This window comes from Zootoca vivipara, chromosome 17, assembly GCF_963506605.1.
Source record: "Zootoca vivipara chromosome 17, rZooViv1.1, whole genome shotgun sequence".
NCBI lineage: Eukaryota > Metazoa > Chordata > Lepidosauria > Squamata > Lacertidae > Zootoca > Zootoca vivipara.
This window is the reverse complement of record NC_083292.1, coordinates 18,652,907-18,665,694: the sequence shown is the minus strand read 5'-3', so window position 1 is coordinate 18,665,694 and position 12,788 is coordinate 18,652,907. Positions and strand designations below refer to the sequence as shown.

The 12,788-nt window shown below is 50.1% G+C and overlaps 1 protein-coding gene across 4 annotated transcripts in view; it reads right to left on the bottom strand.

The window, feature by feature from the left end:
• Positions 1-12,788, bottom strand: part of EMID1 (EMI domain containing 1) — a 67,003-nt gene that overhangs the window by 14,805 nt on the left and 39,410 nt on the right. For all 4 annotated transcript variants that reach the window (XM_060269420.1, XM_060269419.1, XM_035099171.2 and 1 more), the window contains 6 exons: positions 10,236-10,373; positions 9,662-9,742; positions 7,829-7,872; positions 6,797-6,859; positions 5,522-5,566; positions 1,667-1,711 (listed from right to left, as the gene is read on the bottom strand). In XM_060269420.1, the coding sequence (XP_060125403.1) occupies positions 1,667-1,711; positions 5,522-5,566; positions 6,797-6,859; positions 7,829-7,872; positions 9,662-9,742; positions 10,236-10,373 (416 nt within the window). The remainder of the gene's footprint in view (positions 1-1,666; positions 1,712-5,521; positions 5,567-6,796; positions 6,860-7,828; positions 7,873-9,661; positions 9,743-10,235; positions 10,374-12,788) is intronic.

Below are 12,788 nucleotides of genomic sequence, written 5' to 3'. Positions count from 1 at the left end.
CTACAATTCCCCAAATTATCAGGGAATGAGGGTTGATTTAGGTGTGATTACTGCACTGCAAAAGGTAGGACTAGTGGACCTTTTGGGATGCCTTCCAACTCTACAACTCTGTTGCTTAGCCACTCTGGCAATTGTAGCTTTGGGAATGGGGAATTTGGGGGTGGTCCTAAAAAAAAAACCCTCAGCATCCGTAACAAACTACAGTTCCCAGGATTCTTTGGGGGCAATCCAGGACTGTTAATAGTGATAGGATACTGCTTTAAATGGATGGGATGGGTGATGATGACCCAAGCGTTTTGATGATTGGAGCAGATGTTATTTCAAGGGGCAGCAATGAAACAGAGCACAATAATAATAATAATAATAAAAGCTCCTGGAGGCTTTTGCAAGGGGAGACTGGAATGAGGGTTGCCAAACGGCTGGAAAGGGAGAAGAAAATATGGACCCACCCACTCTGTTCTTTCAAAAACTCTCCCGATCTGCAGAAATCAGCCCGTGACACTTTTCGCAGTATGGAGCCACAATCGGTTGCCAACATCTGCACACCAAGCTGCTCCTAAAAGGCAGAGCTGCAGCAGCTGGTTGAAGAGTTGGCAATCCTAGTTGGGATCGTGCCTGAGCGTTCTCGTTCTCTTGCCTACCAGAGGAGAAAGGCAACCTCACACTTCTGGTCCTGGTTTCAGGCTGCATTGGCCAGCAGCAAGAAAGCTGGGCTTATTTCTCCCGCTGTACCATGCAAAGGAAGAATTCAGCATCTCCAAGATGAGGAGCTTTCTTTTTTTAAAAAACACTAACAAGTTTCTAGTCTTTAAGGCTGTGGAAATAGGCTTAAAAGCCCACAAAAATGTGGACACAGAAGATTTACACCAGGCACCCCCAAACTGCGGCCCTCCAGATGTTTTGGCCTACAACTCCCATGATCCCTAGCTAACAGGACCAGTGGTTGGGGAAGATGGGAATTGTAGTCCAAAACATCTGGAGGGCCGAAGTTTGGGGGTGCCTGATTTACACAGTCTATATAGATCATCACGTGGTTTTTCTTGGCAAAAACTTTGATTATCAAAAAAAATGTTCTGTTCATGCAGAATACGCACTGAGTTCAGAGAAATAAAATGTCTGGTGAGGCAGCTTTTGGCTCACGGTGGCTCGTGTCACACAATAAACCTTTAAGGCAGCTTTCCTTCCCCAATCTGGCCTCCCTGCAGACGATTCTGGACTTCAACTCCCATCAGCCTCAGTCTTGTGATGGGAGAAAGGTTGTGCTGGCTGGGGCTGATGGGAATTGTGTTCCAAAATCAGCAGGTGCTGGTGGGGAAGCTGCTTTCAAGGTGCCGCGAGGCTCTTGGCTGTTTTGCATACAGCAGACTGGCGCAGCTACGCTAGGGAGGTCTCAAGATAATAGGAAAGCGCCTTCATTTCCTGTACCCATTATCTCTCTCGCACCCCCCCTAGAAGCCTGCCAACTTGGCTCACGTTTGAGTAGTGGAAACGGGCTTCTGTTGATGAGGGTAAAATGGGGGCAGAGAGCTGGGGATCAGGGCAGATTTTTGCAGGTCCAGCTGGTTCCCATGACTCAGTGTCCCTTGGTTGAGCTAGCAAGTATCTGGGGTGGGGGAAGAGGAGAGAAAAGGAGGGTCCCCACCCGCACCCCACCCTCCAAGCTTACCCAGGTGCCTTTCTCGCCTGGTTCACCTTTGGGCCCCGGCTCACCCTGAAGCGGAAGGAGAAAAGGCATGAGAAGACAAAGGTTTTGGGGATCATGTTATTGCAAAAGAAATCCTTCAAATGGGAAATTGCATTAGACCCTCTTCTGCAGTTGTTGGAACATAGGAAGCTGCCTTACACAGAGTGTAAGGCCAGTGGTACATCTAGCACAGTATTGCCCGCACTGACTGGCAGCAGCAATCCAGCATTTCAGACATGGGGACATTCCCAGACCTACCTGGAGCTGCCAGGCATTGAGCCTTCTGCATGCAAGCAGTTAGACACTCCAGCTATGGCACTTGCCCCCTTGCTGAATTGTGCAAAACAGCATATAACGCCAAAGTGCCGAGTTCAAGAGCCACGTACTGTAACAGCGGGGAGAATCTTACATGCAACATTTTGGAAAAGCACACAGGGAACCTAGTAAGATGGATTTATTAAGATAACTCTGGGAGCATTTGAGTACTGCAACATCTCATTGTCATGATTAGAGATGAAGAAAGGTTTCCATAAGCTGGAAGCGGTTGGAAATTAATAACCAGCCCAGGAGAAAGAATTTGCAACCTCAGGCAAAAACCGAATATCAGTGAGAATTGGAAGGGCTCCATAAAGGCTTATGACCTCACAGAACTCGCATTAGTGACCTATGATATAAACGTATGTAATACAATAAAAAGCTTCATACGGGTGTCAAGGAAAACAAAAGCTTTTTTCTTTATAAGGGTTAAGGACGGAGGGGGGGGAGGCAGATTATGGATGCTGTCTTGGGCATGGAGACAGGCCATTATAATAACTGTGTAATGTTAAGAATCCAGTACCTAGAGGAGGCTTCTCCCTGCCAGACTTGAAATTATATTTTGAAGCCTCCTGTATTTGCTGGATCCGGGAATGGATAAAACCAAAAAATACAGATCTATTAGATTTGGAAGGATATTGTGAGGGACAGGGGATATCGCGAAGTCCCTCCCCTCCTGAGTTCAAGCCCGTCCCCGAGCAAAGGGGAAAGCAGGGAGAGTTCCGATTCCAGTGGGGAAGCAGGAAGTCGTGTCCGAGGCTCAGGCAAGGTAGAGGAGCCAGGGTCCCAGGTGGGACAGGAAGGGGCAAGCAAGGGGGGAAGACCCATCCCTCCAACTCCAGAATTACGCAGGAAGAGGAGGGGCAAGAGGATGGGTCTGCCAAAGCTTTTGTGTTGGAGAAAGACGCGCCAAAAGCCATTAGGAGGTTCTGAAACAGACTGACAACATCGCTCCGTGTAAATAGCAATGACTTGAGCACTGTAAATACGCAGCACCAATAAAAGAATAAAATGCAGAGCTGCGTAGCGTCGTTACTCTGAAGTAGTCCACTCCGGCCACTGTGACAGCAACCTCCTAATCATTTTTGGGCTACTTCGGAGTTGCCGGGATGAGCGTGTCCGAGGCGGAGAAGTGGCGGCAGATCGCTGAGCAAGCCCAGCTAGAACTGCAACAGCTGTCGCTGCAGGCGCAGGGAGAATTGAAGGCAGCTAAAGAGGAGACTAAGAAGGTCCAGGACGACCGGCTACAACTTGCGGAACAGGTGAGAGAGCTCCAGGAAAAAGAGCAGCATTTAAGGGCGGTGGCGGTAGACCTCCAAAACAAGCTGGATGCAGAGAAAAACAAGGCGGGAGGGGCTCCCCAAGTCCAAGTGCTGCCAGGAAGGAGAGCAGGGACCCTTGTAAGCAAGTTCAATGGAGACCCGAAGGAGTTTCAGGGCTTTGAGACTGAGATCGTGTATGCTCTTGAGCTGCACCAGAATGAGTTCCCCGATGATGAGCACAGAGTAGCGTTTATTGTGGAACATCTCACCGGAGCAGCCAGGGAGTGGCTAAGACCATTAATCGCAACCAAGAATCCTTGCATGAAAAATGTCCAACAATTTCTAGAAGGTTTGAGGACGATGTATTCGTCCGATAGTCATTTGGACCAGACTAAGGAGGAACTGCATAATTTACGCCAAGGAAATATGACAGTTCGCGCATATTGGGCGAAATTCACCATGCTGGTGCACAGACTGGGGTGGGTTTTGGATTCGCCTCCCATGCAAGCTGCGTTTTACTTGGGTTTGAGCGAGGAGGTGAAGGATGAACTCTCGAGAGGTCCAAAGCCCAGTACTATGGATCAGCTGAGCAAAGCAGCTCTGGCGGTGGGGGTGAGGCAGGAATCCCGGTGGAACGACAAGCAAGCGACGCGCGCAAAGCGGGCTTGGTTCCCACGGTCGCAGGAGAAGCCACTCCCTCAACAACCCTTTCAGGCCACGCCTGGAGCCAGCCAGGACCAGGAGCCCATGCAGATTGATAGCGCGCGCGCGCGGGCTTTTCAAACCCCAGCGGCGCCAAGGCGCAAGGAGGGAAGGGGCGGGAATTGCTTTCTCTGCAACTCACCCCAGCATCTCGTCAGAGACTGCCCACATCGCAGGGAGTGGCAAGGAAAGGCGGGAACGGTGGTGCCCTCCCCCACTGACGCAGCACCACAGCAGGGAAACGGGAAAGCCTGGCTGCAGGAGACAAGGGGCAGCAGCCAGGCACAGTCAGCAGACAACAGCCCCAGCCCGCCCACCCGCACAGAGAGGTGCAGAGCCAGCCCACCCCTCCCAGAGCAGGAGTGGTTCTAGAAGTGACGCTAACGCTCCCAAATGGCTATCCCCTGACGGTCCTCGCCTTAATTGACAGTGGGGCGTCCGCCAACTTCTTCTCGAGAAGCTTTGCAGAAGAGCACCAAATCCAGCTTTTGCAGTTGGATTTTCCTCTGCACGTAGCAACCATTGACGGCAGGGAGCTGCTGGGCGGGGCCTGGGGAGGGGTGAAGGAGAGCTTGGGAGGGGGGTGGATGTGAGGGACAGGGGATATCGCGAAGTCCCTCCCCTCCTGAGTTCAAGCCCGTCCCCGAGCAAAGGGGAAAGCAGGGAGAGTTCCGATTCCAGTGGGGAAGCAGGAAGTCGTGTCCGAGGCTCAGGCAAGGTAGAGGAGCCAGGGTCCCAGGTGGGACAGGAAGGGGCAAGCAAGGGGGGAAGACCCATCCCTCCAACTCCAGAATTACGCAGGAAGAGGAGGGGCAAGAGGATGGGTCTGCCAAAGCTTTTGTGTTGGAGAAAGACGCGCCAAAAGCCATTAGGAGGTTCTGAAACAGACTGACAACATCGCTCCGTGTAAATAGCAATGACTTGAGCACTGTAAATACGCAGCACCAATAAAAGAATAAAATGCAGAGCTGCGTAGCGTCGTTACTCTGAAGTAGTCCACTCCGGCCACTGTGACAGATATGATAATAGATTTGGCTGGCATGCATACTTGTGGTACGCAAAGGCAAGAGTACATCAAAGTTTTTGAAATCATATTACAAGGAAAGCAATTTTTAAAGTTTGGGAGAAGTATAAAAGATTATTAGAACTGTGATTTTTAAAAAAAAATGATTTGTATGCCAGCCTGGGAACTGAAGAGCTGGGTATAAATGCTTTTGAATCGAGGATGATGAACCTGTGCAGGCCTCACATGTCACTGGACTCAACTCCCATCATCCCCGATTGTTGACCTTGCTGGCTGGGGCTGATGGGAGGTGGAGTCCAACAACTCTCTGGAGGAACCCAGGTCCCCCAGCCCTGCTTCAAACGAATCAATGAATAAGTGAATGAATGAAAGTCCCAGGGAGAACAGTGACCGAGGAAGTTCTCATGTAGTGTAAGAGACTTTTCTCAGAATGTGCAGAACTTCCCTGGTTGCTGGAGTTTGCCACTAGCCACCCAAATTTCTTGCACCCACCCTAGCAGGGTATTCTCTCCTCCTCTGCTGTGCCACACTTACGCGTTCTCCATCGAGACCTTGGCGGCCAGGATATCCTTGTGGTCCCTACAGGAGAGACGAAGGAGGAGAAAAAAGAAAACCTGAGTCACAGAATCATAGAACTGTAGAGTTGAGAGGTACCTCAAGAGTCATCTAGTCCAACCCCCTGAAAATGCAGTCCATGGCTATATGCTTCGGTTCTCCTGCCCCACGAGCCCTCCAGGGACCTGCCTAAAAACCCTTTTCGCTCTTCATCCTCTGCTAATAATAATAATAATATTTTTTTTCCGCCAGCCACTCTGGGCTGCTCCCAACACAGATTAAAAACAGAATAAAACCTCAAATATTAAAAACTTCCCTAAACAGGACTGCCTTCAGATGTCCTCGAAAAGTCAGATACAGTGGTACCTCGGTTTACAAACACAATCGGTTCCGGACGTCTGTACTTAACCTGAAGCGTACTTAGCCTGAAGCGAACTTTCCCATTGAAAGTACCAGTAATGGAAAGTGGATTAATCCATTCCAGACAGGTCCACGGAGTACTTAAACTGAAAATACTCAAACCGAGGCGTACTTAAACCGAGGTATGACTGTAGCTGTTTATTTCCTTGACATCTGGTGAGGGGGCGTTCCACAGGGCAGGCGCCACCACCGAGTAAGCCCTCTGCCTGGTTAAAGCAAGTGCAGGGAACCTCTGGCCTTCCATAATTTGCTAAACTACAACTCCCACCAACCCCTTGCTAGGGCTGAAAGGAGTTGTAAATCAGCAACATATGGAGGGCCAAAGGTTCCCCACAGTGCTAAAACAAGCAGTCAGGATTTGAACCCAGGTCCTCTGGAGAAATATACGAACACGAGAGCCCACCCCCATGTCCGATCCTGACCTGGAGGGAGGTGCCTGCTTCTTTATATAGCTCTGGGAGAAATCCCACAGGGGAAGTTCCTCCAGCCCCACAGTGCTTTAAGAGCTCTGAGTGCTCCACTGAGGTCCCTGTTCTGAGGGACAGAGGGCTGCCACCTCCCAGCCAGCCATTGTAGGTAGGCTTTCGAAAGCTGCTTGATGTGCAGACGTCAGCAGAGGTAATAACAGCTCTATATCTTGTGGAGAGAAGTTCCTTGCTGGTGGATGCTAATCAAACCAGTTCTATTTGCCTAGTTAAGGACAGCGCAGTTTAAGGAAGCTGGAAGCTGATTCTTAGCTGTGATTCCTACATGTATCCAACCATACAATTCTCCGATGCTATGAAACTTGGATGTAAGTCTGAGAGCACAGGATTTTTGGAGGCTGGTACTCACTCTCTCTCCTCTCTCTCCAGGGGTACCAGCTGCCCCATCGGCTCCTGGGGTTCCGGGGCTCCCCTGAAAGAAAGCACCGTCACAGTTTCAAACAAGGTCTCCCCAACCCCGCAAACCTTTCAACTGTGCAGTAGGGTTGGCGTTTTGGCCCACGCCAGACTCCCCTCCTCTTTGAGATTTTTACCCTCTGTGGCAACAAACCCCACACACAAACCACAACTAGACTTGTGCACCCCCACTTTGAGGCTAATTCCCAGGCATCCAATATTCTTTGACTGGAGATGCTGCTGGGCCCTTCTCTGCTGAAGCCTCCCAGATATTGCTGGACTGGGAGCCTTAAAAGGAGTGGGACTCCTGTTTATGTACTTGTTATTGCTCCCTCTTGCTCTCAACTGTGGGGAATAAACCCACAGTGATAACGAATGCATTCTAACACTTTGGAAAGGTTAAGATTTCTCCTCCCATACAGATGTTTTCAAAATTCTTGAATGGCTGTTTTGGAGCCTGCTCGTTCAACTGTTTTAGTTTATGTTAAACTTGAATAAAAATAAAGTCCCCATAATAATAATAATAATAATAATAGTAATAAAGTTTAAGATTTAGTTTGGGGAGTTTTTGTGTTGCATTTGCACTGTTGTTATTTGCATTATCGTTATTTGCATGTATCTGTTTATTCTCGGGAGCCTGTTTGAATGAAAGGTGATGTACAAATAAACAGCAACATAACACGACTTGCATAAGACGCAATTAATAATAATAATAATAATAATACAACAATGGATCTCAGTTGCAAGGGACTGTTCTTTTGCAATTCAATAAAATCTTTAATAAAAATTATTCCAAGTCAGTTGCAAGGGATCTCTCCCCACCCCAAATACCGTGGCAGCTAAGTGTTAGTCCCAAAATACTGGGAGGTTCCAGGCCCTGGAAAAACACCGCCTTCTATTCAAATCATGAGCTCAAAATGCAATTGGGCTGTTTCCTCCCAGAAACCCTTGCCTCCTCACATCAGAGATTAGGGGTACTACTTACATCACGTCCAGGCTGACCTGGGATTCCAGCTGGCCCTGGAGGACCTACAGGGAGAAAGAGGTTTCACACCCCTGGTCAGCAACTAGTTTTTGCTGCTTTGAGAAGGGAAGAGCTGGGGGGCGGAGGGTTAAAAGCCCCCCAAACCTCCACTGGAGAGCCAGTGTGGTGTAGTGGTTAAGAGCGGTAGACTCGTAATCTGGGGAACCAGGTTCGCGTCTCCGCTCCTCCACATGCAGCTGCTGGGTGACCTTGGGCTAGTCACACTTCTTTGAAGTCTCTCAGCCCCCCACTCACCTCACAGGGTGTCTGTTGTGGGGGAGGAAGGGAAAGGAGAATGTTAGCTGCTTTGAGACTCCTTTGGGTAGTGATAAAGCGGGATATCAAATCCAAGCTCTTCTTTTCCAAAGTGGCCAACCAGAAGCACCCACAAGGTGGCAGCTGTAACTACAACCTTCCCACCCCACCCTGAGCTTTGTTGTGGCTGTTGCTTCCCACCCCCCAGGGGGCAGGATTTGGCCCTGATCTGTTGCAACTCCCACTTAACACCGTGCGACTCCCTTTCCCAGCTGCGCCTAGCAGACCCGTGCTCTAGTCTAGGCGGAGGAAAACAATTCCTGCCACAGTCAGAAAACACTTCCAGCAACTTTCCTAGAACGGAAAGTGCAATAATCAAACCTGCTAGGTAAAGGTAAAGGGCCCCCTGACCATCAGATCCAGTCGTGTCCGACTCTGGGGTTGCGGCGCTCATCTCGCTCTATAGGCCGAGGGAGCCGGCGTTTGGCCGCAGACAGCTTCCGGGTCATGTGGCCAGCATGACAAAGCTGCTTCTGGCGAACCAGAGCAGCGCACGGAAACGCCGTTTACCTTCCCGCCAGAGCGGTCCCTATTTATCTACTTGCACTTTGATGTGCTTTTGAACTGCTAGGTGGGCAGGAGCTGGGACCGAGCAACGGGAGCTCACCCTGTCGCAGGGATTTGAACTGCCGACCTTCTGATCAGCAAGCCCTAGGCTCTGTGGTTTAACCCACAACGCCACCTGCGTCCCTTAATCAAACTTGCTACTAGAGGCCATCAAGGTATCAAATGACTTGAACTATCCGCCATGGATGGCAACAGGCTGTATCGTTTCCTACCAGGACGCTCGCAGAAAAGGTTGGAAAAAAAGCATGAAAAAACTGTTGTGGTGGTTGGGAATGGTAGGTCTGCAAAGGCCGGCTGAGGCTGAGTGGGAGTCCAAAACATTCAGAGGGCGGATCGAGTCCATGCAGCTCACATGGTCTCTGGATCGTCGGCAAGCCACAAATTCCATTTCAGCAGACAAATACTATGGGGAGGGGCACTTCAAGCGTTCAGGGTGGAATGGCCACCTTTTGCGGACCTGGCTTTTGACAGGTATCTGCATGGTGACACCATCTGGAATATATCCTGTGGTTCTTCTCCCTATCTCTTCCTAGAGTCCCTTTGGGGAAGGGCCAAACATGGAGGTAGGGCATCTATCCGCCTTGCAAGTCCCAGATTCAGTCCCCGATGGCATCTCCCCAGGTACAGCTGGGAATGTCCTCTCCTGAAACCCTGGAGAGCTGCTGCTGGTCCGTGTGGACAATATTGAGATAGATGGAACAATGGTCTGCCTGTTTGCCTGCCTGAGGAAGCTTCACCTTTTGCTGTTTCTGTAGGAAGGGCCAGAGCTCAGAGCATCTAAAGTCCCAGGCTCAATCCCCAAATGAGTTTCCAGGTAGGGCTGGCAGGCAATTCTCCCTGAAACCCCAAAGAGCTGTTTGCCCATCATTCCCCCACCCCTGGGTGAAGATACGGGGCCAAAAAGAGACTTACCCATTGGTCCTGGAAGGCCGGGCGGCCCAGCCGGACCAGTGACCCCTGTTTCAATGAAGGTGTTTGACAGAAGTGGGTCCCCTGAATTACACAAACAGAGAAAGATCAGGGAATAAGTGAGACCTGGAGACCAACCAGGCTGGTTATTCAAAGTATTGGTTTCTATACCGGTTACTGCCAAAATAAGCCTCTGAGCACACACACACACACACACAACCCCAGGAAATGAGCAGCCCTTTCTCAGCACTCAGGCACAAGGGCCACATGCCAGCGGTGGGCGGGGCCAGAGGCAAAAGTGGGCGGGGCAACAAATGTTAAAAAAACAAAAACCTTTCTACACTCCCGCAGCCCTCTTAGTCCTCCACCCAGGGAAGCAAGATCTGAGTTCAAGGGGACATTCCACTCAGGGCAAAGCACTCAAAGAGGGTGAGATGCAGGGCTGCCCAAGGGGGCGTGGCCTGAGGAGAGTTCCAAGGGCCAGGTAGTGAGGCCAGGAGGGCCGTATCTGACTCGCAGGCCTCAGGTCCCCCACCCCTGTGGCCAATACACTTCCCTTGCCTGGGAGGTTACTCACTTTGATCCGGAATGGGTGATAACTTTGGTCCCACAGGGGCTGGTGGACCTGGGGGTCCAGGGGGCCCTGGGAGGCCCTTCTCTCCGGGGAAACCTCTTGCGCCATCCCGCCCGGGGGGACCAGGAGGCCCCTGAGGCCCTGGAACAAAAAACAAAACAAAACAAAACAGCACAATGGTGAGCAATGAGAGCTGAGCCAGGAAAGGTGGGTTTCTTCCAGCACCTGTGGGCAAGTGGTATCCATTAACTTCAATGGGCTTACTCTGATTAGGACTAGCACTGCAGCCGACTCCCAAGTAAAATCACAGACAGGTCAGCAGTAAATGATACAAATACAAATTACGTATAATGCTGAAAGGCCTGTGGGAAATCTTGAATGAAAAGAATGTGAGCAGACAGCCCGGTCTCGATAAAAAGGAAAATGCCTTGGCCAGGGTGCCACCACTGAGAAGGTTCTGCTTCGTGTGGCAAACTCCACGTCGTCGTTATGTTGTTAATGAGGATTGGGGTTGGCATGCATGTCCTGGGGTCTGCTGCTAAAACTGTCAACCCAATTCCTTTCGCTAAGTCAATAGGCCCTAGCCAGCTTTATTGAGAACTCCTGTTTGCCATAGGTAGGTAGCCGTGTTGGTCTGGATCGAAGTAAAATAAAAAAAATTCCTTCAGTAGCACCTTAAAGACCAACTAAGTTTTTATTTTGGTATGAGCTTTCGTGTGCATGCACACTTCTTCAGATACAGTGAAATGGAAGTTTCCAGGCACTTATGTAGAGAAGGGGTGGGGAGGGGTGGGGATGGGGAGGGGGGATCACTCAGAAGGGTGGTGGAAATGGGTGATTGACTGACTGATAGCTATTGATGACCGGAAACGAAATAGACTGGAAAGAGAAGTTGCTGAATTGCAACTTATCACCAAGCTCAAAACCATGGAGGGACCTGGTTTGAACAGAGATATCGGATTCTTATCTCATTATACATGATAAGCGATCTTCAGCCATCTCAACCCTTGCTTTTTCATGCAAAACCATTTGCAGTCGTTTCCGGTCATCAACAGCTATCAGTCAGTCAATCACCCATTTCCACCACCCTTCTGAGTGATCCCCCCTCCCCATCCCCACCCCTCCCCACCCCTTCTCTACATAAGTGCCTGGAAACTTCCATTTCACTGTATCTGAAGAAGTGTGCATGCACACGAAAGCTCATACCAAAATAAAAACTTAGTTGGTCTTTAAGGTGCTACTGAAGGAATTTTTTATTATTATCCTGTTTGCCATGTAAGCTTGGACAATATGTTGCCATGGGAACTAAATAGCTGGCTGAAATAGCTGGATGAAAAAAGGTGACACCACTCCTTCTCCTGATTGGAGGTGATCTTCTCCTTATAAGGCGCAAATGGGGAACCCGTGGCCCTTCAGATGAAACTCCAATTCTCCTCAGCCCCAACAAGCACATCCAACAGGTCAGAAGATGGGAGCTGGAGTTTGACAATATCTGGTGTGCAACAGGCATCCCCATTGCTAAGGGGTTCAGAGACACAGGTTTTTTGCTCCGAGCGGCTTGCAGCTGAAGACCGGGAGCGTGCAGAGACGGGAGGGGAGGAAGCGAAGGGGGAGATTGGATTTGGCAAAGGCAACCCCTTCCCACTCACTCCCTGCTCTCCCCCTCCAAAAAAAAAAATTTTAGCTCAGGGAGGTCCAGAACAAAGAAGTGGGATTTGCGAGAGAGAGAGAGAAGAGCTAGGCCTGGGAGTGGGGTGGGGGGAAGAGGGTGGTGAATGGGGTCTGTGTGGGGTTGGGCTGGCTGGTTAATGCTTTAACTCCAAACGGCCAGAGGCAACTTTCTCTGGGACACTTTCCAAACCAAATAAACATTAAGTAGACCCACAGAGACGGCCAAGTACGACCACAGCTCCGCGTGAGCTCAGATCCCCAGCCTTGTTTGGCGGGGAGGGGGGTTGCTTCCACCCCAGCAAATCCCCCCTCCAAAAAAAAAAAAAACCACTACGAGAGACTTCGAGAGACTTCAAGATATCCGCTACAATGATTGTTTTTCCCCCAGACTTCTGATCATGGAGGCAAACTTCCAAACCATACCCTCCCCGATTTAACATTGGAGACACGCTTCACTCTCGTGTGTGTCCCCTGTAGGTTTTAGACCGGGAGAGAAAGAGGGCACACGTACAAACATTCATCCTGCAGAGGAGCCTATGGCGCACACCACCACGTCACTGGAATGAGAGACAGTGTGGTGTAATGGGTAGAGCATCAGAGTACAACGTGGGAGAGACCAGGGTTCAAACCCCCACTGAGCCACGTGAAGCTCACGGGGTGTGACCTTGGGCCAGTCACTGTCGCCTAGCCTAGCCTAGCCTACTTTACAGGGCTGTTGTGAGGATTAGATGAGGAGGGGGAGAATCGTGTAGGCCACCTTGGGCTCCTTGGAGGGAGAATTCAGTATATGAATGTAATAATATATAATTGGTGGTCCGTGGACCCCAGCGTTTGTGTGCCACCATTTACATAACAAAAACTAATGTAGAGATATCAACATTTTCA